Source organism: Epinephelus fuscoguttatus, linkage group LG10, assembly GCF_011397635.1.
Source record: "Epinephelus fuscoguttatus linkage group LG10, E.fuscoguttatus.final_Chr_v1".
Taxonomy (NCBI): Eukaryota; Metazoa; Chordata; class Actinopteri; order Perciformes; family Serranidae; genus Epinephelus; species Epinephelus fuscoguttatus.
Window position 1 is genome coordinate 39812935 of NC_064761.1, and position 26407 is coordinate 39839341.

The 26407-nt window shown below is 42.3% G+C and overlaps 1 protein-coding gene across 3 annotated transcripts; it reads left to right on the forward strand.

The window, feature by feature from the left end:
- The first annotated feature begins 4186 nt into the window (after nucleotides 1–4186).
- Nucleotides 4187–24496, forward strand: cpeb2 (cytoplasmic polyadenylation element binding protein 2). 3 transcript variants are annotated; one of them, XM_049587482.1, is made up of 11 exons: nucleotides 4187–5565; nucleotides 8122–8391; nucleotides 14686–14776; nucleotides 17572–17622; nucleotides 20036–20059; nucleotides 21276–21449; nucleotides 21546–21635; nucleotides 22779–22897; nucleotides 23008–23122; nucleotides 23307–23488; nucleotides 23777–24496. In XM_049587482.1, the coding sequence occupies exons 1-11, from the start codon at nucleotides 4633–4635 to the stop codon at nucleotides 24002–24004; spliced, it is 2277 nt and encodes a 758-aa protein (XP_049443439.1). In that variant the 5' UTR covers nucleotides 4187–4632; the 3' UTR covers nucleotides 24005–24496. The 3 variants fall into 3 exon arrangements, with proteins under 3 accessions (XP_049443439.1, XP_049443440.1, XP_049443441.1); XM_049587483.1 differs by lacking the exon at nucleotides 17572–17622; XM_049587484.1 differs by lacking the exons at nucleotides 17572–17622; nucleotides 20036–20059.
- Nucleotides 24497–26407: the final 1911 nt, after the last annotated feature.

The following is a 26407-nucleotide window of genomic DNA, read 5'->3' on the forward strand; positions in this document are numbered from 1 at the left end:
CCATGAGCTGGCATTAAAACTGCAGCCTGCCATGCAGAATCATAACCTCAGGTGGAACAAGCCTTGTTGTCCTGAGTCTAGATGAATAGGGGAACAGTGACAAGTTAAAGGGCCAGTTCAACCAAACTATAAAAAAGTACATTTTTGCCAACCATGAAAATGTTAAATTCCCATGTTTCATATATATCAACATTTCTAAAGTGATGTAATATATAAGCTGGCTTTGTCATCTGGAGGTGGAGGGGATGGTGGATGGTGTGACACCTAGGCAAGACCCCTGCCAAGCTGCAGACCATTGTTCCAGACTGACAAACAGCAAAACCGATTGTGATTTATTGAGTCAGTGCTGTTTCCAGCTTTTTTTTAGGCACAATAAGCAGCTGTTTCTGAGCAAGACATGGCTGCTTTTCCTGCCTGGATAGTGGCACGAGAGGCGATTGTTTTTCACCAAGACATATCTGCTTTTTAGCGACCCATCACTGTCATTCTTGCAGCTTTTTTAATGATCCATCGCTGTTTTTCCAGCAGTTTTCAGGCACAATAAGCAGTTGTTTTTTACTAAAACATTGCTGCTTTTCATGATGAGATAGTGGTCCAAAAAGCAATTGTTTTTACCAAGACTTCGCTGTGTTTCCCCCAAACAGGGTATTTTAAGCCAAAAAATGATCTTTTCCCAAATATAACCAAGTGTTTTTGTGCCTAAACCTAACCTCCTGTTAACCACAGCATTGTATCTGCTACATAATAACATGCAAATGTTATGTATCTGCAGTTTGCAGAAACTTACAATGCCAACTTTACTTGCAACTTGATTATTTGGTTGTTGTAGTCAGCAAACCTGATCATTTAACTGCATTGTGAACAGTTTTCTTAAAGACTATTTCTACAGTGCAAAATAGTTCCACGAAGTAGGTTCTCTTCATTATCCAGAGTAATCTGGGCAAATAAATGTTGCTTTTTTATTTATTTTATCAATTTATAACTTCATTACATTGAGGTGGAGGCAGGCATCTCAGAGACAGATATCGGAAAACCTAAAGAACTTAAAACAAACTGGTCTGCAAAGGTAGGTGCCACTATGTAAATAAGGAAATATATTTTTTGTCATGTGGGTGAACTGAGCCTTTAATAATAAGGAAGCACAAGTGGATGGACTGTGCAAATCGGATTTAAATCTTGTGTTTTTTACCGAGAAAGTAAATCCACCTCTGCTCGATGACACCACTGAAATACAAAGCGTTGACTGGCACACTACAGGACACATACTTCCTGTACGCTGAGATAGGATTATAAGAGATGGAACACATCCCAACGATCCCAGAATAGAGTCATCACCGTTGATGGATAGGTCTGTCAAACAGGATGAGCTGATCAATGCTCTCCGCCCAGCCCTTCAAACATACAGAGTGACAGCCCTGAGTCAAACAGAGTAATCAGCCACACAAAAGGGAATGCAGATTACTTGTTGCTATGACGACTGCAGCTGCGGTGTGACAGCCATCCACACTGACAGAGACCTAAATAGAGCTAGCTTTACAAACACAGTGACATGTGATAGTGGGCCAGGTGCTTCCTAATAACCAACAGTAGCAACCAGTAACCTGGTTAAAGTGAAAGTGTTCGTGCTTTATTCTTCACACTTTATATGATGCATCCACATGCATGATCACATATGTTCATTTGTTCTGATATGTTTGTGTCTGCACGTTTATATTTGCATGCACAGACAACACAGCAAAATCTAAAGGTGACTACAAATGTGCAGAACTATACTTAAGTCAGACATTTGGATTGACACATTCTGTATGTGGCAGGGCAGCTGGGAGTCAGAGAATAGACCCCTTCCTCTCCCTTTAACACCACCCCCGCCTCCACCCCACCCACCCTGGTTCACCCCCTCCCCCAGCCCATCATCATCAGACACCAGCAGCTGGCAGCCTGCCCCATTTAGCTCCCTCCAGCACTTACTGGGCCTGGCTAATCACTGGTGCTCAGCACCATCCGTGGCCACCACACCTGCCCCCTCGCTGGTGGGACTGTCCCATCTGGGACCTTACGATGGGGAATATCTGCGGGGGTGTCTTCTTACTTCCCAGAACTGCACAAGGTGCTGAGAAAAGGGAGAAATCAAGACATCAGTGAGCGGAGTCAAACTGATGAGGCTAATGTGTTACAACGATGGGAATGTAACATTCTCATCTCTATAACTTTTGTACACGCAGGAAATGCTTTCAGGAATGTAACAATGTGTGTGCTCCAAACCCTTCCTGTGTACACACTTGGCAGACGCCCAGCAATCATAAAAACAAACTTTATAACGTTTAGTCTAAAAATATTCCCTGAGTTTTAGGAGAGGTTATGAATTGCTTTTGTGATCAGGTGCTTCTGACTGAAATAAAAGCATTGTATAGGTGACAATGCAGGGTGGAGAGCTGTGTGTAGTTTGTGCTTAGATAAGCTCTCATCATTAGCAGCCACCAGATGGTAAGTTGATCATGCACATTGCTTTGCTTCTCTGGTATCTGTCTTCCTCATTAGAACCACATTAACACACAGTGACTGCGATGATTTATTCAGCTCCAATCATGAGAAAGAGAAATGATCCTTGTCTGTTTATGTTATACAACAAATAATCCCTTCTGTTCACACCAAAGGCTCCGGGATAATACACCAAAATATGAATGCAGCTTTAACTCTTTTTGTACAAACAAACTGAAGTGTTACTCATCTGCATCTCCCCCAGCTGATACTTGTTTTGTACTTGAATAAAAGTCATCTGCTGTTCATCTGCTGACGGGAAGAGTGACCCTCTGTTGTTTCTCTCTTTAGTCCTCAAACAGAAATGAGCACAGTCAAACACACACATACACTCACTCTTTCCCATACACACGAAAATGTAATTTGCCAGTAGCCATATAGTGCTGCTGGTGGTGGGGGCCATTTATGAGGCAGATCATATGGTAGGGTTGCTTGTCAGCTTTGAGTTCAGAAACAGACGATGAAGATTCATCTCCCTTGACACGCGCTGACATAGAAAACTATATTTAGCTGTTGGCGTCCGTGCGTAAAGTGACGCTGGCGCAGACGCACGCACAATGGTTGTGGACTGAATACTGATGGGCACAAGACGCAGCAAGCTGTGCCACACCGTGTAGTCTAGTAAGTTTTAATGAAGACGTGTCAGCGGAGACTTTCTCATTCAAAAGCGAGCAGATGACGTGATTAACATAATGTGACATGGCACATTCTGGAGTTTCATTCATCCTGATCTTGTAGGACTTTAATTGGCTTTGAGTAGGAAGAAGTCCCTGATTAATACAGAGTCTGTTCGAGGTTGAATGGGAAATAAAATCAGTTGATTCCAAATAAATCAGACATTATTTATTTATGCCTTAGAGGGAAATTGAGACATTACAGTCGCTTTGTATTTAACAGTACAAAAATATATGTTTATAATGTTTATAATAAGTATGGAAAGTGTGTGAAAATATACAAAATATGTCCATTATGCTCCAGTGTATAAAACTTGTATGCGGTGTTTTTAGAAATATAAAAATATGTGTCTTATCCTCAGTATGTAAAGTATGTAAAAGTATATGAAGTATGTGCATTGTGCTGTAATGTTTAACACCAGTATGTAAAATATTTAACATTGCAAAAATTATGTGTATTATGCTATGGAAAGTATGTGAAAATGTATAAAACTAGTATGTAGGCTAGTCTTTAGAAAATATATCTGTTATGCTTCAATTTACATTTATAGAGAGAAATAAGAATAAGAAATGTACACAGTGTGTGTGTCATATATGATATACATTCAAGAGTAGTGTAAGCAAGACAAAATTAAATCCTTACCATATAAACATGACAAAACTATGACATCGTTTCAGCCCACATGATAGCCCAGCACTCACATTATATTATAGGGCAACCACGGTGTCATTATAAACTCATTAATGAGAAACAGACTCACTGTAACTCTCTTCAGGAATATTAATGACATATTTGTCTGTGATTAAGCCCACAGTGTCCCTCAGCCCACTGTAGGCTACTTCCCGGGGCTCGGTGAGGGTGTAGGCCTACTGCACTTTATGAATAATGAAAAAAATGACGTAAACAATGCGGTCCTCTTTGCAGCTCGGGCTCGAGGCTGGAGGCGGGCGCACCGAGGCGTGATGCGGTCGTGACGTAGTTTCAGTCGGGGATCTTTAATCCTCTGCCGCAGCAGCGCAGCCGGTAACCAGAGGAGGGGGGAGCACGGTCGGACGGGAATGGACCGCACAGGCTAGGCTAGCCTACAGTGAGGCCGACATATCTCGGTCTTTAGATACATGATAATATCACCGAGTCAAAACGAGAGTAGGACCAGAACGAGCCGAGTTTTAGCGAAGGCCAGACCCCCTCCTCTCTGTGTCTGCCTTCAGCCTACAGCCTATTCATAGATCCTATCAAACAGACCTCATTCACAAACGGGGGTTTAGGTATATTTTCATTTAAAAGCCGAATTCGGTGTCGTTTAGCCGGCTGCCGGATCCTGCGCCTCGTCCTGCCGGTTTCCTGCGCTCCGGTTCGCCCTTCAGCAGCGTCTCCGCGTCCCCGCTGTTCCTGTCAGCTGCTGCGCATCAGCAAAACATGCAGGATGAGCCTGTGGGGGTGACAACCACGCAACTACCCCCGTCAACCGAGGAAAAGGACAGCGAGAGAAGCACGGTCAGCAAATCCGGGCACCGAACCGACAACCAGGACAGCCAGCCGAGCTCCGTGACGCCGGATTATAACCATCTGAACCAGAAGAGAGCTTTCCCCGATTTCGATCGAGATCATTTTTGCCCTACGCAGTCTCTGTGTGACCTTCAGCACAGCCGAAAAATACATCAGCAGTTAAGTCAGCACACTGAGTTTAGCCCCACAGAGTCGCCCCCACCCCAGAGACATTTCAGTCACCTGCCGCAGAGGCAGCCCGGGCACAACGCTGCTGACCCCTGCGGCTCTCCAGTGGAAGAGGCTCAAGCCGATGCTGCGTCGCCATCGCCCACTTCTGTAAATCCACACAAGATCCAAATGGACTCCCCCATCGCCCACCATATAAATAACGGCAATGGCAGCAGCAGCAGCACCGGCAACATGTTGTCCGGAGGTCTCAGCGCCGCTTTCCCGAACCTCCCCACCCAGGAGATGCAGAGCGCCAGCGTAGGCTCGTCTTCACCCTCGATACCTGGGTTCGGCACCCCGTGGTCCGTGCAGACCAGCTCCTCGCCCCCTCCCGCACCCAACTCCATCAACCCCATCCACGCCAACGCCATTAACCAGATGCCCAACACGGACTCTGACAACAGCTTCTACCCAGGTATCCCCTCCTCCATCAACCCGGCCTTCTTCCAGAGTTTTTCGCCAGTGTCAGCTAATCCGTGCGCCGGGATTAATGTGCAGGGCTTCAGCGGTCCTTTCTCGCCCCAGATAAACGTCCCTCAGCAGGCGCAGAGTCGCAGGTCCCCGGTCAGTCCCCAGATGCATCCCCAGCAGGGCGCCTTCCTGCAGCAGAGGAACAACTACAACCAACATCAGGTGAGCTGGTACAGGACATCAATCACATGAAGGTGACACAGCATGGAGGCAGCTCTCCTGTCTTATTTCTCCCACTGCTGTTACATTTGATGAGCAAACATTAGGCCTCAGGCCCACAGCAGCTCCATTTTACTTAGCACATGTGAACATGATGTCAGGTTGGGCTCTGAGGGCCACCACCAGGGTCTCCTCAGGTTAGGGAGCATCTTGTGACACCGTAAAGCGTTGTGTGTGTACATTAGCAGTCTTTGAAGCACAAGTAGTCTTTTTGTTACTCATAAAGCATTTGTCATGTCCTCTGCAAGGGCTGAAGTCACTACTCTTGAGGCAAAGGAAGGGAGGGGTGATCAGGGGAACAAGGGAGCATCACTGAATCTAGCTGTTGTTCTCTGTGGAAGCTGGCAGTGGGATGCAGTCACATGGCAGCGGACCATCCCTGTCTTGTGGTTCCAGTCAGTGGGAATACAAAGGCTCGCAGGGTTTGGTGTCCTAAATGGAAGCTTATTTGGGTGAAATGAAGGCATCTAGTATCTTAGAGGTGTGTGTGTGTGTGTGTGTGTGTGTGTGTGTGTGTGTGTGTGTGCAGACAGTTAGGGGACCCCAAGGAAGGAGCAGGCTGAATGAAGGTTCGGATTGTGCAGTGGTCTTGAGGCCTACGTGTTTGTAGCCTTTGGCCTCAGGTTTCTCATGTGATTTGCACATTGTGTGTGTGTGTGTGTGTGTGTGTGTGTGTGTGTGTGTGTGTGCTCTGAAGTGCATCTATGGTGTTGTTTCTCTGTCCTTTAACCCCTTGCTTTGATTATGAGTGCTATGTAAATGTTGTAATAGAAAGACAAAGACAGCCAGCCCTGTTGGTTCCACCATCATACGCACATCAACATATTCAAAGCAGAAAAATTTAAAGGTCCAGTGTGTAAGATTTAGGGCAGTGTAGTGGCATCTAGTGATGATGATTGCAGATTCTTTGCTCAGGAGTTTTTTTCCAGAGGACAAATCACCCACAGATGTGTTTTCTTCCCCATTACAAACAGACCAGGTGATTAAAACCAGTTGAAACACTGAATAAAGCAGTTTCACGTTACAAATCAGCGTTTCTCCGATGCTATTTGACACATCACAGGCCCTTAGCTTAGCATCTGCTAACGTGTGCTCATGTGATTAAGACGGAGGTTTTTACCGGTAGCTGAATTATTTGCAGAGGTCTCTTCCTTTCCAAAATAATCAGACCCGGTGCAGTGTCATGGTAGAAAATCAGTGTTTCTCCTACGCAGTTCAGCATGTCAGAGACGGGCTAATCAGTGCTCACCTATTTTCTTTAATAACTTAAGATCCAGACCTTTGGGAGGTCTTTATCAGGAGCCGAATTATCCACAGAGGTGTGTTCCTCTCCAAAACAAACAGAACTGGTGATTTAAACAGGTAAAAACACGGAATAAAGCAGTTTCACATTAAAAAAAAAAAAAATCACCTTTTTTCCCCGACGCTACTCAGCTCGTTGCAGATGGGCTGCTAACTACGGTGGCCGACGGGAAACCTTAAATGGCGCTACTTAGAGCCAGTGTTTGGTTTGTCTTGGTTTGTTCTTGGCTACCGTAGAAACATGGCGGACTCTGTGTACGAGGACCCGCTCCCTGTGTAGATATAAACTGCTCATTCTAAGGTTATGAAAACATGACAGTTGTTATTTTGGGGTATTTTTGTTACGTTTGAGAGTTTTTCCTCATCCACTGTGAGGGTCGAAGAACAGAGGGTGTTGTAAGTTGAAAAGCCCAATTGGCAAAGGCAAATTATGATTTGTGTTATTGGGCTATATAAATAAAAAACTGAATTAAACTGAATTATTTTCAGGTGATTACTTATCATATTACATGTCTACCAATGTATCCCTCTAAATCCCACACTGGACATTTAGAAGGAGAAAAAATAATGAATGAGTTTGTTAATATTATTTTTTCTTTTGTACAAGAATGAAACAGCTACTTTAACATTATAAATGTCTCCTACGGTTCAAATCCAACCTCTCCAGGAGCGTCCATTTCCTTTAACAGCACTTGCAGTATCCTGTTTTTTTTATTCTCAAGGCACACCACTATCAGACATCCCATAGCTGTTTGCAGTTGACACAAAGAGAAAAGGAATTTAGATCACATCATGCACCAAGTGTGTGAGAAACAGAAAGTTGATTGTCCTCTGAGTAGGATTTTCACGTGAGAGCACGCGAGATTAAGCGCGATGCGATGCGATGTATGATATGCTTAAGAGTTGACACAAGGTCCAGGTAGAGAGAGAGAGAGAGAGAGAGAGAGAGAGAGAGAGAGAGTGTTACGCTGGTGGTGTCGCAGCGCACGGGATACTTAGTATTAGTCTTAAAGCCTTAAATCTTCTTATCTACCCACCCGTTACAGGAGCAGATCAAGCTGTGGCTGTCAGGGAGGAAAGAAAGGATAGAAAGACAGGATGAAATAAAGTGGAAATAATACAGACAGAGATGCACGTGCCCTTTTTAACCTTCCATCCCTCCACTCCCTCTGTGCCCTGTCCTGTGTGTGTGTGCAGCCCATGGTGAAGCAGTCTCCCTGGGGCAGTCACCAGGGGAACGGCTGGGGTTCGGGGGGGATGTCCTGGGGCCGAGACCACCGCAGAGGGAGTGGCATGGGCGTACCTGGCTCAGTCAGCCACGTCTCGCCTCTGAAGAAGCCCTTCTCGAGCAACATCATCGCTCCACCCAAGTTCCCACGCTCTGGAGGATCACTGGGGCCTAAATCCTGGATAGAGGAGAACATGTTTCGCACAGACAGCAACAGCAACACTCTGTTGCCCCTGCAGGTATGTGTTTGGGGTGATATGTTGATGGTTTTGGGGGAATAATGGGTCTGTGTGTGTTTGTTTGTGAATGGGTTTTGTTTTCATGTTACAGTGTGAGAATCAGTGGCTTTAAAGATGGGAAAGAACTGGTAACAGAGGCGTTCCTAATTATTTGAACTAGAGATCAGACAAAGGGAAGGATGACGTGTGTGTGCTGGTGTGTGTTTCAGTTGAGATCTCTCTGTGAAATAGAAACTAAAAGAGAATTATTGTAATCAGTAGAGAAACTGAAAGAAAGGGGTCCTTCAGACACGCATAGCAGTGTGTAGATGTAAATTACCATAAAAGACCAGCATTGTTAGCATTTCAATCAAATGGGAGGAGTTGGAACTGATTTGCTCTGCAGGTTTCACTGAAGGTGTAACAAAGTGGGGGCTGGGCTGAATTCATTTCAGGAAACCAACATCTTGTAGGTGAGGTCTATTTCAGGTGCAGAGACAGCTCACGCTCTTTCTGTGCTCACCTAAAAGAACCAGAAGTCAATCTTATTTCATGATATACTGAGTGGTTTCAAAGGAAATTGCTAGGAGTCTGTGAGAGGTCTATCAGTGGTCATCACACGCTGCTGGATTGTGTCCTGTATAATGAAATGCTTCTAATTTTCCTTTGTTAAGGTTGCATTGGAGTCTAGATGGTCACCATGTGGTCATGCTTTAATCAAATTTCAATAATTCTTTTGATTTCTACGACACTGCCAGCAGCAAAATCCCCATTACTTTTCAAAATAAGATTACATCACAATTATTTTTGACAGATATCTACGATTGCAACATGAGTCACAGGGATTAGTTTTGTGCATTTAATTTTCACTGAAAAAAATAAAATAAATAAAATGATGATGATGTGATATTTGCTGGATTCTGTACCAAACAAGCAAGTTCCCTTACGTCTGGAATAAAATTTGTAAGCCAGGGCGTCTCTGTAGCACCACAATCGTCTTTTATTGTAGTATGTTGTGACACATTTTACCTTAATCAAAAAATTGCAGCTCTCCTGATAAGGATGTGGCATTTGGTCATGTTGTGATCTGATAATATTTCAATTAATTGTGCAGCCCTACTTAAAATTTTATCTGATTATGCTGATAGCCATGCAGTGTCTCTGTGGGTTCTCTGGTATTTTTGCAAAGAATTAATAGGCATTCTTTAATTATAATATTGGGTCATAATTTCATCACTTTATTGTTGCAGCTGGTAAAGGTGGAGCTCATTTTAATTACTCTATGCACTACTGGGTGGCTTTACTTACATTATAAGCTGTTAGTACATTTATTTTTTGTATCAGTAATCTAAATTTGCAAATAACTTAAACTTTAACATAAATATAATGGAGTAAAGCGTACAATATTAGCCTCTGAGATGTAGTGGAGTAGAAGTAGCTTCGCATGGGAATACTAAAATAAAATACCTCAAAATTGTGCTTAAAGTGGAAATATACAAGTTTTTTTCTTAAATTATAATATCAGATTATAATTACTGATGTATTTATGCGTACATCACTTAAATGTGGAGCTCATTTTAATTTCTTCATACTGCGGGGTGGCTTATCGTACATTATAACCTATTAGTTTATTTATACGTGGTTATCAGAGCGCACATTAGCAGGTGCTAGGCTAACGGCCCATTTCTGACATGCCAAACAGTGTTGTAGAGACTCTGATTTGCAACATGAAACTGCTTTATTTTTTTGTTTTATAGTGGTTTAAATCACCTGGGGTCTCATTTATAAATACTGAGCACGCACAAAACAAGGCCTCAAAGAGGTGAACGCCACTCCCCACGCAAAAGCTGTGATCTATACAAAGAGATGAGATATCTTAAAGAGTTGCAGCTGGTGAAGGTGGAGCTCCCTCTAATTACTCTGCATACTGCTGGGTGGCTTAACGTACATTATAACCTATTAGATTATTTGTAAATAACTTGTAACTATTTAAATGAAGTACAAGTGTCTCAAAATTGTGCTGGAAATAGTGGACATAGTGTTTTGCTTTATCATTATGCGGTAAATGTTGATTTCACAAATGGCTTAAGAATAATGACACTATCAGCGTTTAGATTGGTTCCCTACAAGCGCCGCTCTCACTGTGTCATTCTGTCTGCCACCTGGTACCATCTACCTGGAAAATGAAGGCTCACTTTACAGCACAAAGGAAGTGCGTCAACCATTGTGCAACTAAAACTGGAAGAGGATAGCACCTTTCCCCCTGGTAGCTATCAGTAGTTATCCCAAGGAGTATCAGTGTAGGTTTTTTGCAGGTACTATTCCCAGTAACGGAAATGACGGACTGTGGAAAACCAAATGCATTGTGTCTTGTGTTGTTGGTAGTTGCTAGGCCCTGAGGAAAACAGAAAGCGTTCTGGTTATCTTTGTGACAGTGGCGCCAACACTAACACCACTTGGAAACACCATTTTATTGGATGTATTAAATGCAGTTAACCAGAGGTTAGCGAAAATAACATATCAGTAAATGATTGTAAATTGAATGTGCATGAGATGCAAACAGAATTGCACTGAGCGTAATGGACTTCTAATAGAAATAATGGTTATTTGGGCAAAGAACAGTATTCTACAAGTTTTATACTCATCACACTGGATTGCTGTCTTTAATTCTAATGCAACACTATTTCCTGAAAGCCCACAGTATCACTGTCTGTTAATAATTTGTCTGTAGTTCATGGTTTCTGATACTTTACAGTGTTGGTAGTTAAACTAAAATGATGTTTTAACTCTCAATCAGTCCCAGTCTGTTGAGGCTGTATGTAAAAGGAGTTCACTGTTAAGAGCTGATTGTCTATTGACGTACTGCATAAAAAGAGACTGACTCACATAAAACTGTTCATAAAGCAGTGTTTTACTTGAGGAAAGATCCTTAATACTCACTAAAAGCCATGAAACTTCAAGCTTGGCTCATAAATAAAATGTGTGCTGCCGCATTGTCAGCTTATGTTAAATACACATATTCATTGTAAGAGCAGTGGCTCATTTTAATGACTGCTAACAGAAAAGATATTCATTACCGTGACTCATTCAGACTAGAATAATGATATCACCTAAATAATGGTGTCACCGCATGGTATTACTGTTGCTAAGAGCTCAAATTATTAGTGATATCGATGCCAAGAATCACAGCGCTTCCTATTCCAGGAAACAGGCCTGACTCCATGGATTGTTAATTTCCATAAACAGTGCCGGACCCAGAATTTTTCAGATTCCAAGTCTTTTCCTTCCTTCCTTTCTGTTTAATGTTTGGCAGTCAGCGACACATCTCTGCTGTGTCACGTTTTAGACATCATTCGGAGGTAGACTGAGAAAGAGAGGAGAGTCTCAGTGAGTATTGTGCCTGCTGTACAGCTGGTTACTTGGTTACTGGTCATAATGCATACCATCACCCTGAAACAACATATTCTTAAAGTGAAAGAGAATACTGACCTAACGTCATGATTCCCACATCTGTATGGTTAATGGTTTCATACTTGCAGACAGTCTTTTTGAGGACACACATCCAGTCTGACCCCACCGATTTTACATATAAATGTCTGTTTACAGATGTTGGGAGGAATGCTGCGTATGTGGGAAATGTATGCAGCATCTTGTGGCTTCAGTCTGATAAATTGCCTCAAGTAATGTCACTTGAGTCAGCTGGGGCTGAAGACTTTGGCCCTATCTTACACCCAGCGCTATGCGACACACAGGGCAACTGTCACTGCTAGTTTCATACCAACCGTTATAGCTTTTACAGCCAGCGCCCCCCTGGTTAAGAAGCAAATGTACTTGCATCACTCTGCGCCCATGGGCGTGTAGGTTTTAAACTGAGGTGTGGTCAGATAAATTGTTGGCATATCACTATGTTGAGGCAGCAGAGAGCGATTAGTCTCAAAATTTGCATACTGGTATGTCACAAATCTTTAACAAGCTTTGCAAATCACCTGAAAACCGAAAATAACAGCTCAGCTGTCTTGTAAATTTTTCTTTTTCTAGCTATTATGGCTAACGTGCGACATGTGTGCTAACAAAGTGACTTATTGTCACATTATTTTAGGTGCATGAGAGACAGGAAGATCACTCCTCCTCTCATAAATTTACCCCCATAAGTCTAAAAACCAGACATAAATCTCGCATGTGGAGTTAGAAAGAAATTAGTTTATCCAGCTCCTGTGCTAGAGTCCTACACAGGACTCTTTTCCTAATCCCGCTCCAGCAGAGTGTGTGATCTATTCCTGCCCATTTCCATAGGGTGTGTGTCAGCTCCCACTCACACCCGCAAACATTCTGATCATACATGCCCGCATGATATATAGATAGATATAGACCAATAGACTGATGCTGTGTCTCAAATCACATACTTCCATTAGTAAACTTCCATGTAGTATACTATGTGCACTATGTACTCATTGGCGTAGTGCACGAATTTCTACGGGGCAGTGTTGTCTCAAACTAAACACGGCTGTTGTGCACTTACCGGAAATGACGACTGCAAATTAGCTAGTTAGCAAACTAGCATTAGCATTCGTTATCGTTCGCGGTACCAAATCATTACAAACTGCTAAATTAACCCAATAAACATACTGCTGGCTTAAACCCGACAACAGTATAGTGGTGCTCAGTGCAAAAAACACATGTATTTGTACAATGCAGTGACGTTCACGGTCGCACAGTCCTCGGCCACCATTTCCAGTTTGAAAAGTGGTCTCTCCCCTTCTGCTGCGTAGCCAAGATGGCGACCATTGAGGATGAGAAGTGTCCATAGTTCCACACTCAACTTCTTGACCGTTTTGAGTGCACCATGCGGGCACTCATAGTGCACTGCATTTTTCCATACTTCTCAGTGTGAATGCATTATTGCACTCAAAATATTAGTACAGAAGTACACGATTTGAGACACTTTGAGTCTTCTCCTGTCCTGCAGAAAAAAAAACGTTAAACATTATTAAAAAAATGTTGATTTATTGTGGTATTAAGAAAGATGTGCATACCTGTCTGTAATAAGTTGCAAAAGTAGGCTCCAGTGCATGATGGCATTCATAATTACAGTTATTCTGGGGTCTCTGGGATTCAGTTATTATTATTATTACTATGAGAAATTAATCCAAATGCCTGTCGCCTTGCTTTCCTTTTGTTTTGCCTTTATCTTTTCCTACTTCACCTGTTGACATCTCTATCCGTCATGATAATTCATTTCCAGGACCCACACATTTTTGTTTTGTTTGTTTGTTTTTTGACCACCCACTCCACCTGTGACAATAATAAAACCCCTCTACTCCGTAGCCCGCTCCTTCTGTCTGACGCTAGCGGCTCGTGGCTACATTAGCTGCTACAAGCATATAACTCCTGAATCAGTACAGTAAACTAAACTGACTCCAGTTGCATTGTGGGTAAAGTTGGAATAAAATAGAGCATATCTGTGCTCCTACTGCATCGATTTTGATCCTTTTTGAACTGTCTGTTGTGTGTCTGACTTTGTTCGAGGAGTGCAGCGCTAAATCTGTCGAGTTGTCTTTTATGTTCCTCTGGAAACACTGACCTGTCATAAAAATGACTTACTGACTATGAAACATGTTGAGAACTCAGCTCTTTTAGTTTTAAGATTGATTAACGATCCTGTTATTAAACTTTTTTATACAGGTAGTATAAGTATATGTAGTTCCTGGATTATATTTCCAGCCATCAAACTGTCCACTTTATCTGGAAATGGGAAAGCACAGAAATAGAATATTAAGCAACTTATGATCCGTCACTATCAAAGTATGAAGAAATGACCTTTACCCTGCGCTATGCTGGGTGTGGTAAAGGAGGATAGGCGCTCCACGGTACGCTAGTCACCAGAATATTACCATATGAGTTTGTCACAGTCGATCATGAAGAAGAACTATCTCACCGGCCCACTGATGAGCTCATAACCTCCATCTCAGCTCTGTGGCTAAATGCCACTCCTGGTTTTGGTTTCCATTCTCTCTCCATCTGTCTGTGGGAACAAGTCCAGAGATCGTGCTTGGGAATCTGTCCTATAGGCTGCTCACAAATATACCTTCAGACCCCTGAAGTGAATAAATACAGAAGGAATGTTAATCCAGGCGTGAGCTAATCACTCTCTTAAATCTCTTACATCTTAAGCCAAATACCCGCACTTCAGAGGCTTTATTGTTCATAAGCCAAATCACAAAAGTGTGTTAGAAACGTGAGGACACGCATCATGACGTGTGTATTGTCACCTCTGATATCTGGATGATATTAAACCCTCACATCTGTGTTTTTCAGGACCGCACCAGAATGTATGACAGTCTGAACATGCACTCCCTGGAGAGCTCTCTGATCGACATCATGCGGGCCGAGCAGGATCCGATGAAAGGTAAGATTGCCTTTCACTTTCTATCTACGTGTGGGGGGGTGGGGGGTCAAAGGGAGGTGATCGTGTTCGGTGAGGAGGCCTGACATCGCACGCAGTGACTCGGTGCAGAGAAGTGACAGGCCCATTGCTCCCAGAGCTGTGTTGTTTTTCCGCACACCAGCTTATTTTGTCCCCGCTGAGAGCTTAATACTTCTGCCACCAGCTGCACATTTACATGACCTTCCAGCTCTGATCCTGTCGCTACTTAACCTGACCTGCACACAGAGCTGAGTAAGGAGTGGAGGAGAGAAGTGATGGTGCTTTTCCTTTGCTGTGAATGTATCCAATTAGGCACAGATGTTTTCAGACCTGTGCATATCACACATGACTTGTCATTTTTAAACTAAAAGATATATATAGTCCTGGGTTTCTTTTGAATTTCTCCTCGTGGTTCGGCAGTAGCAAGCGGAGAATGTAGTGTAGTGTGACACTGCCCCGGCCTCCTGGGCTCAGCTGCTGGACATCAGAGGAGCAGTGTCAAATAACTGCACCGCTCTCACCCTCCTCTCCTGGAGACGGCTGCTTGTAGCTCATTTACAGCCTCACAGGCCAGCTACGCTTTCACTTCAAACTATGACCCAGAAATAACAACAAACCATGCATGCAGTTGTTATTTGTTGGCATATGTGTAGAGGCACACAATTCTTGAACAGGCTTGGTTATTTGTAGTCTCATGAAGACCCTGGTAAAATCAGGACTCAACCTGTGCCCTCCTTTCTCAGGCGAGTTTCTTGTTTTTCCTGCCGGAGCAGATGGAGAAGACATGGGCCAGTGTGCACAGTGGAGAGAGGGGGATCTGGACTAATTTTAGACGTGATCACACTTTCACACACTGCGTATGACAGCCAAGAGAGGAGACGGGAGGGAGGGGAGGCTTGCGAGGGTGGGCTCTGCCATTTATAGCATTGCCATAGCTAACACAACAGTGTACAGTATTCGGACCAGCAGCTCCAAAATACAGGACCTTATAAACCAAAAATAAAAGTGCTGCAAGTTATTATTTTAAATTAAGCTCATATTTTCTTTGGTTTTTCTTTTTTAATAGCACTTACTGGTGCTGTTTAACATTCAAAGCTGCTTTGGTGCCACACTGGCAAACTGGCAAACAGTAATAAACGTCCTCTCCCAGATAGAATAATTAAAGGGTAACTAACACTATATTCCTATGTTTTTGTGTCGAGGTGACTATTGGGAACAACAGTTTTTGAGATGGAGCAAGAGGGCTGCAGCTGACAGCAGCAAAACAGGCCGCAATTTAATCGGAAATTGTCCACTGTCAATATACGTCCAATAAAAGTGCTTGTTTTGTCACTGACAGGCTCATATTGTTATTCTTAGTGTCTGACAACATTAGGGAAAGATTGTTTTTTTATAAGCAGAAGCCACCTCAAAATCACTATCACACAACACACCAGAGTGCATTTAAATGAACAGTCATTTTATTATCTTAAAACACACTTTATTCAAAGTCGACAGAAACAACATAAGACTCAGAAACGTCATCTTGAGTCTTCTTTTCACTGTTGCAACAACCACCATCTTTGATTTGGCCAAAATAAATCCTTAATTTATCCAGTTAGATGTGAAAATATGCTGGTTCTATACTCTCTAAAATTACTGTTAATTTAAATGGAGTCTGGTGGGTTTGCCGAAGACGGTTTTAGGGCTGTTTCTGGTTAAACAAAAAGGATCTTACTCTTTAACAAAAAAGTCTATCGCTGTAGGGATCCTTTCCATAATGTTGTCAGACACTTAGAATATTGATCTGATCTTGTCAGTGGCAAAACAAGACCTTTCAGTGGACATAAACTGTGCACAAATGCCACAAGTTTAATGCTCAGTACTGGACCAATTTCAAAAACTATTGTTTCCATTAGTCACAAAAACATGAGAAAAAAGTCCAGGTTGAATATCACCAATGATCCCTTCAACTTGACGCAGAACAAAACATTCACCAGAGATTATAAAGGGATCAAAAACAAAACAGCCGGATGAATCACAGTCTAACTTAAGTATCACTGAAATTGGAGACACAAATAATGCTCATTTTCATTATTAACATGGCAATTATTTGTGTGTATGTAATCTTTTGGTCAATAAAATGTCCATCATAATTCCTCAGAGCCAAAATTGACACTTTTAAATTGCATTTTTGCTCATGAAAGACTTAACGTATCATTTTTGGTGCAGATCAATGTTTCATCCACCAAGTAATTTATTAAATAACAAGCTGATTCAGCCGTACAAATGTTTGAATAGAATATTGCATTTCAGGTTGATTTGATATTTCATTGAAAACCTTAAGTTAAGTTCAGTTATTGAAGCTGACAAGGAAATGATCTGTTTGGTCTAAAGACTTCCATGGAACTGTTTTACTGTTGATGAAACAAAGGAAGTGATTCATTCTGCCTCTGTTTCCTTGTATTAACAACTCAATGTAAATTTGGGGATAAGAAGAGCTTTGTTCCCTCTGCTGACTGTCGTGCTCGCTGTCGATGTGAGAAGGCTGTTGTAACACATTTACAGGCGGGCACTGTGGTTTTAGTGCGTGTGTGTGTGTGTGTGTGTGTGTGTGTGTGTGTGTGTGTGTTTGTGTGTGTGTGTGTGTTCTCGCTCCCATGTACACACATTGGCCTCGCCCTGTCCTCTCCATCTGCTCTGTGTCTCATCCCTATTTCTGTGTGTGTGTGTGTGTGTGTGTGTGTGTGTGTGTGTGTGCGCGCGCGACATGTGTGTGTTTCTATTTCTCATGTCAGGCCGTGTGGGATGCCCTAACCCCGGGGCTGACGGCCTACTCATGCTCAATGGTAATTATCTCTTAGCACCATCTCCCTCTGTCGCTGGTTTCTGTCCAAATGTAGAGAAAATCTGATTCAAATTTGCAGAAAATTAGCAAATGGAAATTAATGTGTCAGCTTCAGTAGACATTAAAATCACATGCTTCATGTACATCATGATTTATTCCCTGAATCTGTGTCCATTGCACTTTGTTGCATTTTACTGTTATGGTTTCTCCAACATTTCCACCTCATCCAAGAGTCGTGTTTTGAGTTGTTTTCAAATTTCCTCTTTTGATCCTGTTTTTTTTGGTGCACATTTTCAATTTTCATACAAAAAAGCTGGAAGGATACGCACCTTGTGTCTACATCTTTCATGATGCTTCCACTGTTACTCTTAAAGGAGCGGTGTGGGAGATTTAGGGGGATTTAGTGGCATCTAGTGGTGAGGACTGCAGATTGCAACCAGCTGAAACTCCAGGTTTGAATTCCTTAAGTGTTCAGAAGGTTTTTACCAGGAGCCAGATTATCCTCAGAGGTCTCTTCCTCTCCAGAACAAACGTACCCAGTAAAAACACTGAATAAAGTAGTGTAACGTCACAAATCAATGTTTTTCCAACGCTGTTCGGCACATTGCAGACAGGACGTTAGCCCAGCCCCTGCTAATGTGTGCTCACATTTTTTCTCTGATAACTTAATGTGTGCTCACATTTTTCTGATCCAGATGTTCAGGAGATTTTTTTTACCATGGGTCAAATTATCCACAGAGGTCTCTTCCTCTCAAAAACAAACAGACCCTGTGATTAAAACAAGTAAAAAAAAAACTGAATAAAGCAGTTTCACATTAAAAAATAAATCAGTGTTTCTCTGATGTTGTGACATGCCGCTAGCCCAGCACCTACTAATGTGTGCCCACCCTTTTTCTCTGGTAACATAAGATCCAGATGCTCAGGTGGTATTTATCGGGAGCTGAATTATCTGTGGCGATGTTTTCCTCTCCAAAACAAACAGACCTGGTGATTTAAGCTGATAAAAACACAGAATAAAGCAGTTTTATGTCGAAAAAAATTGGTGGCAAACTGTGGTTGCCGACGCGAAAAAGTCGAATAGCCCAGTCTAGAGTCAGTGTTTGCCCATTCTGGGCTATTGTAGAAACATTGCAGTGCAAAATGGTGATCTCTGTGGACGAGCACCTCATTCTAACATGATAAAAAACAGACAAATTCTTATTTTTAGGTGACTATACACTAAAGAAAACGCACTTTTTATATTATATTACATTTCTGCCAATATATCCCCTTATATCCTACACACTGGGCCTTTAAGCCTCATTAGATGCAGTCACCAGACTCACAGTGGAGTAATAGAGTCACACTAGGTGACATGTGGTTGGTCTGGTTTAGAAAAGAGAATATCTACTATTATCTTCACCTTCTTTTGTCACATAAAGTGCCATTTGTGATTAAAATGTCTGTGTAGTGACACTCTTGACTATGATATTGTATTTTATGTTTTGTAAAGTACCATCAGTGAAGCATTTTCAAACCTTTTAACTGCCACTGTTGATTTTGTGCTTTTTTTTATTTAAAATCGAGATCAACCACACTAATGCTTTGCAACGGTGCTCACATGATGAAGAGTGTTTTCATTGTTATACAGAGTACCTGAGGACTTTGTCTGCACCACAAACAGGACTTTGTTCCACCCTTTCATTAAGATGTAAATTTTCAGTGCCACTCAGAGTAATTGTAGCCCTGCAGACTCCTTTTTATTTTGTCCTCACATGTGGACACACGTCATGTTGGTGTCAAAAAAAAAAGTCTTGTTTTATAACTGTCTCAACAAGACACAAATCTGGGTCAGACAGCATTTGCAAATAATTGCGAGCGTGCTTTTTGTTGTCTCTGGTATTTGCTGTTTCCTCCTGAGACCTGGGAATGAGCGATTCATTTTCATCCTCTGGTGGAGTTTTTTTGGCTCATGTCTCTGAGGCCGAACATGTTGCTGAGATGAGCCTTGTCATCCCTGACAGAGGACGTCCAGGGCTTTTCAGTGATGTAACATATGTGGAGTTGGACATTGACAAGTTTATTTCTCTAGTTTTCCAAATGACTTCCATCAGATTTGGCACATTTTACGGAAACGGGAAAGTTGAGTGTCTAAGGAGTAGTTAAATGAGTTTTCACAACAGTAAAATTATTATTTTTTTTTAGCCAGAAAAATATAAATCTTGTTTAGTGTCTCAGGACAATGTAAGCTCAGCTGTTTAAAGTATTAACAAGTCAGTTGGAGCACTTTTCTGTGACTGACAGCTTATTTAACTGAAATGATATAGAGACGGTCATGAGGTCACTCTGTAGATTAAAGTCCAGAGAGGTTACATATACCTTTTTTTGGAATGTGTATGCAGCTGAAACTTGTACTCTGTACTTTTTACATGCAGCCAGGAGCTATGGGAGACGTCGAGGTAAACTGAGCTTTTTACAACATGTCTTTTCCTTGTGGCTTATTTTCTTGTGGCATGCTTTATTGCTCGAATGAATACCAAACTGAGGCCTTGAGTCTGGAGTCAGACTTCAAATTATCTTTCTGTTTTTGGGAAGACATTGGGTTTTCTTTGAAGCGTTGCTATACAATCTTTAAGCTTAAATTTTGCTCCTATTTTGACCATCACCAAGAACAACAAAAATATGATTCTATTGTTTTAGTATCCAGACATGCATGATGTCTGGGGTTTCAGGTTTGGTCACATTTCTCTGAAGCACTACAGCACTTGTGCCTCTGCTCTATGGAGACCCAAAGCCTTCAATATTATAATATATGATAAATAAAGAGATGATTTAAAAATAGATATTCATATAAATAAATTGTGTAAAAAAATACAAATGAGCCAGTAATTAGAAAATATTTATTATACTCCTTATTTTGAGATGTTATTTCATCACTTTTCAAGTATTATATGAAATAAAATGTGGCATTATTAAATAAGAAATTGCATGTATTGAAAGTGTCATTGGGAATGCCATTAAAAAAAATAAAAATCATTATGAATACAAAATTAGAAATACAAAGAAAAACCTCCTGAAGAACTTCTCTGAAACTGTTTAATTTATATATATTTATACAATTAATTAACAGGACTATTTATTTATATATTAAATATTTGGAACACTTTGGGGCTCCGTACTGCTCAGCGATGTTAACAGCTTTGTGCCACACAGCCTGCATTTCCACACCTGCTTCATCTGCCACCCTGCTCAGAGCGGAGCACACATGACAAACAAACTTGTACATAATCCTCACTTTAAACTTTAATAACAACAGCAGAAACACAATTCTACAGACAACCTCTCTGATTTGTCCCAGTCAAAACACGTCGCAGAGGGGCGTCGGTGGCTAAGCGGCTAAGAGCAGGCGGCCCATGTACATGGCTGTTGCCGCGGTGGCCAGGTTCAAGTCCAGCCTGTGGCAATTTGCTGCATGTCACCCCCTCTCTCTCTCCCCCTGTCCTGTCTATTAAAGGCAAAATGCCCTAAAAAATATCTTTAAAAAAAACACGTTGCAGAAATGAGAGGCAGATATGTTTAGGTACACGTTTGTGATTTGTGTTTCTGCTTGTGTGTGTTTGTGTGAATGCTGAACATTTGCTGCTGTAGCCTTGACTGCCTTTTCCTCTCAACCAGGCCGCTCCTCCCTCTTCCCTATTGATGACAATCTCCTCGATGACGGCCACGGCAACCAGGGCGTCCCAGGAGTCCTTGGCTCCCCCAACTGTTACCCCCACCAAAACGGGGAACGCATCGAGCGCTTCTCCCGCAAGGTGTTTGTGGGAGGTTTGCCCCCTGACATAGATGAAGGTGAGGATAACACAGCCTTTCAGCCTTCTTCTGTTCTATCAGCCATCTTTGTTTGTCTTCACCTGTCTGTTGTTTCTCTCTGCCTCTTTGCCTCAGATGAAATAACCTCAAGCTTCCGCCGCTTTGGTCACCTGGTGGTGGACTGGCCACACAAAGCAGAGAGCAAATCCTACTTTCCACCTAAAGGTACTGACAAAAACAGCATATTTAACCTTTTCCACTCCACAAGGACGACATTACTCCGACATTACTGTCCCTCAAAGACTGCAGCGGGCTCAGTGTTATAAAGCTAGAGTGACGACATTGGTATCATATGGAACTAGAAGAAAAACTGAACTAGGAAACTAAAGGAAGGAATTCAGCATCGGCCTCTAGTGTGACATATAACATATGAGTCGGCAGCACTTTATAAACAATGGCATAACATGGCAGCAACAATCACTTACCGTCCCTGTTATGTAGCAGCTTATCTCGTCCTCTGCTCAGAGGATAAGAAGCTCCTGGACCCAGGAGCTTGTGGACATATCCGGCTGCTGTTCTTCGTCTTTGAGTTAGCTGCTAACTGCTACGAGCTGCTTTTTAAAATCTCCTGTGGCGAGTCAAATACATAACATGTCGTCAAAACATCACGTACGACTGTACCTTTTATGCAGACTCTCAAGGCGGCATAAAAACCTCACTGTATAAAATTAACTATTGAGACCTCGAGGATAATAACAGCCTCATGAAACCTTACAATCACAAACAAGAGACCTCGGGCTCTCAGAGGATGTATGACCTTTATAGGTATATTGACAATACAGGGTTTCAGAACAAAAGTGCTCACCATCTAATTGCCAAAAAATGCATTCTTGCAGAAATCTCCAATTGCTGAAGGTTTTTTCTAAGGTGTTTCTTGCTGTCTTATATTTTGTGTGAATAAACAGTAGTATGTATCTTTTTGGACGCACTGAGCTATAATTACCATCACTTTCTGAGAGCCTCCTTGCCGGTTGGAGGTGGGTATCCATGGTAACCCGTGCCACCCTCAGCTCTACTGGCAATTTAAATACCTTTCTATAAACACATTATGTCTAGCATGTGAAACCTCACACTTCTTACATACGAAAACTTAAATCGAAGCGTAATTAGTGTTACAGATCTGTCCATTATGATCGTTGTTGTCTACTGCACTGCATTGTGGGATATTTATGCCAGTGTAGTGTCCAGCATTTATTCAGTACATCTCACATACTGTTTCAGCTTACTAAATAGCATGTTAGTACTGAATTTTGAGCACAGCCTGTTTACTGCACGCACTGAGGCTGTGAATGTGTGTGTGTTTCCTAGGATATGCATTCCTGCTGTTCCAGGAAGAGAGCTCGGTGCAGGCTCTGATTGAAGCCTGCATGGAGGAGGACGGGAAGCTCTACCTGTGTGTCTCCAGCCCCACCATCAAGGACAAACCTGTGAGTCAGACATCACCTGCTCACACTAAACAGACACAGAGCTGCCATTTCAGTTTTATTCCTGAATAAAGAGAGAGTGGAATTAAAGTTAGATGTGACTGTGACCTCAGGTGCAAATTCGACCTTGGAACTTGAGCGACAGTGACTTTGTGATGGACGGATCTCAGCCCCTTGATCCCCGCAAAACCATCTTTGTGGGAGGCGTCCCTCGCCCCCTGAGAGCAAGTAATTACACATTTTTCTTATAATTTCATATCAGTTATTTGTTCAGAAAAGTAGAAAAGTACTTCAGATTTGCAGCCTTGATAGACATGTGCATGTAGCAATCGACGATTAACTGTGATGGGTGTCACATGAGTATAAATTCCATCTCCAACAAGAGTCTAACAGCTTCTCACCCTCTGACTAGTTGAGCTGGCCATGATTATGGATCGTCTCTATGGTGGAGTGTGCTACGCCGGCATTGACACCGATCCGGAGCTCAAGTACCCTAAGGGGGCGGGGCGAGTGGCCTTCTCCAATCAGCAGAGTTACATCGCTGCCATCAGTGCGAGATTCGTCCAGCTGCAGCACGGAGACATTGACAAGCGGGTACAGCCTCCCCTTCATTAACAGTTCTCATATTCTGCTGTTTTTCATAAAGTGCATATGACTCAGTCGTCACCAGGATGTGTCATTCACACAGTTTATGAATGCGAGCATGTGTGCGATAAGCAGCAGCTTGTTGCTATGGTGAGCCAAAGCTTATTAGAGCTGATTGAATTAGCTTCCTCCCCAGTCTCTGCTGCTGTAAGCCCTGTCCTTTCATGAACCCTCACATATTGTTTTACTGTATGTATTAATGCACTTTCCATGTCTCCTTTAAATGTGTGCATGCAGGTGGAGGTGAAGCCGTACGTCCTGGATGATCAGCTCTGTGATGAGTGTCAGGGTGCACGCTGCGGGGGGAAATTTGCTCCCTTTTTCTGTGCTAATGTCACCTGCCTGCAGTACTACTGCGAATTCTGCTGGGCCAACATCCACTCCCGCGCAGGACGAGAGTTTCACAAGCCGCTGGTCAAAGAGGGAGCCGACCGCCCGCGCCAGATTCACTTCCGCTGGAACTAGAGATGCAACCGCGGCCATGGCGACACAGTCAGAGGGAAGGGGAACGAAACACTGGCTAACAGGAAAAAGAGTATCACTCTGCCTCTCCTGCTTTCCTAAGCTATCAGTATAATCGAGTACGTAACACTATACAGTATATACTATATATATCTATATATCTTTTGTAGCAGCCAAACACCACAAGCCTCAGTTTTTCACCAAAACCCCCCTCACATCTCAGGCTGACAACTCTACAACTCTTTTGTGGTACTTTCATCTTTTCTAAGAGGAGATTTAAAAAAGAGATTGATTTTTGTAGGTTTTTTTATTATTATTATTTTTGTATGTGAGATTTAAAGTAGATATGGGAATGTTTTTTGCATGGGGGCAGCTTGTCTGTCTGTCTGCTGCTAGCCACCCCAACAGTGCGTGTAGTGCACACTTGTTTCTGGGAAAACCTTGATTCTCCAATGTTGACACCGGCCCCAGGTCATTAACCAAAGGTAGCAAAAAGATAGGAAGCATAGAAATTGACACATTTTGACGCAAAACAAACGGTTGTTTTTAACGTTGCCATGGGCTCTTACTTCCTGTGAGTGAGTTTATTAAAAACAAAAAGACAATAGGGTTATTTCTGCGCTCACACTGACCCATAGAGTGATACCTCAAAATACTAAATCTGGTTTCTGCTAACCGTATTCAACATTTATACTTAAACAAGCTATTTTAGAAGCTTCGCTGCTATATATACATATATATGAATAGATGTGTAGGTATTATATTTAATGCCATTTATAAACCAGAATCATGTAAAATGAAATGCAGTATGCACTCAACCACTATTGGCCCCCATTGCCATGGAAAGTGCATGTTATGACAATAGGCTTAGCTACACAACTAGCATGCAGGAAAAACACTGAGAAAAAAAACAAAAAACAAACCACTGAAATCATAATTAAAGAAAATAAATTCTATAGCGAGTAGCATGAACATCTATTACAGATGCTTACGAGGGAAAAAAAATCAGACAAAGCTAAATAACTGAAAAAAAAAACATATTTAAACTTGCATGCATTGATGTTTATCTGTTGTTTGATCCGTTTACATACTTAACAATACAAAAAGTGATATTGGTTCTACTGTAGACTTAGTGGACGCCATCATTTTGTGACACGGTGGCTTGTATGGCAAAAAAAAAACTCCTGTTGAGAAGCAGAGTGGTGTTCAGTGGTTTGTGTTTGTGTCGTCCCTGTGCGTGCTGTGTGACTGTTTTTAGTCTAGACTGAGGCTCTAGTTTAGTTACCAACAGATTCTGTAGAGGAGAATTTAACCATTGAAATGACTCTGCCTTCACCCTTCCTATCCCGCATCTCTGTGTGGCTCCAAAGGTCAATCCGAGACAGCGTCGCCCCGGCAGACCAAACAAAAGACTTGATCAGTTTGGAAGACTTAAAGCTACAGTTGGTGACTTTTACAAAAAATAACTTTTTGTCATAGTTGCTGAAAGTGTCACTTTATCCTAACAGTAGTACATGAGACAGATAATCTGTAAATGGCACTGCAATGCATGAATCCACCGCATCTGAACAAAAACAACCAATAGGAGCTCGGAGGATTCTCTGAAGCCCCTTTCCCACTGCACAAAACACCCACAAACATCCACTAACATCTGGCTCACAATCTGCATTCACTCCCGGGTCAAATGACTCTGCAGTAGTCACAGGTTTTTATTGGCTCCGGCTCTGATCAGCAGTGATGGAAATACGACATCCAGGTGGACGCGCTAATTTTTGTTCCTTTGCTATCGCGATGCAGTGACAGGCCTCTGCAAAGATCATCCATCTCCGCCCAAGTGCACTCAAACATTGATACAAATTTAGTTGGCTCTGAGTTTGATTTCAGTTGCTTTCACTTTAAAAACAAAAGACGGACGGTGGACTTCTTCCATTTACTCGCCTTTGCCTTGTGCGTATTTGTTGGTAAAGGAGTTTTTTCATTGCTGCGTGACAGCATACATGAGGAGGCGACATTAGATTTCCTAGGATAGCATCCATTGGTTTGTGGCGTCCCATTTTGAAGCCTAAAGTTCAGCATTTCAGCTGTCACCATCTTGGTTATTTGGGCAAAAGGTTGACCCTGTGGAGCGAGGGGTGGATCTGACTGGGAGAGCGGCCCCACCCTTAACTATGTGTACCTTTTAGCCTTAATAACATTTAAACCAATGAGTCGTATAGAAATTCAAATGATTCTGTGCGCCCCATTCCTCTGTCTTATCGTGGGTGTGTCCTGCCGCCACATTTTCTTCACTGATGCTCGGTCAAACGTCTCTAAAGGCTCTGACAGATGCAAAATGCAGAAAAGCAAACCTGTTCTGAAAATTTTAATGATGGAGGAAAGTTTCGGACTCAGATTGCAAACATGATT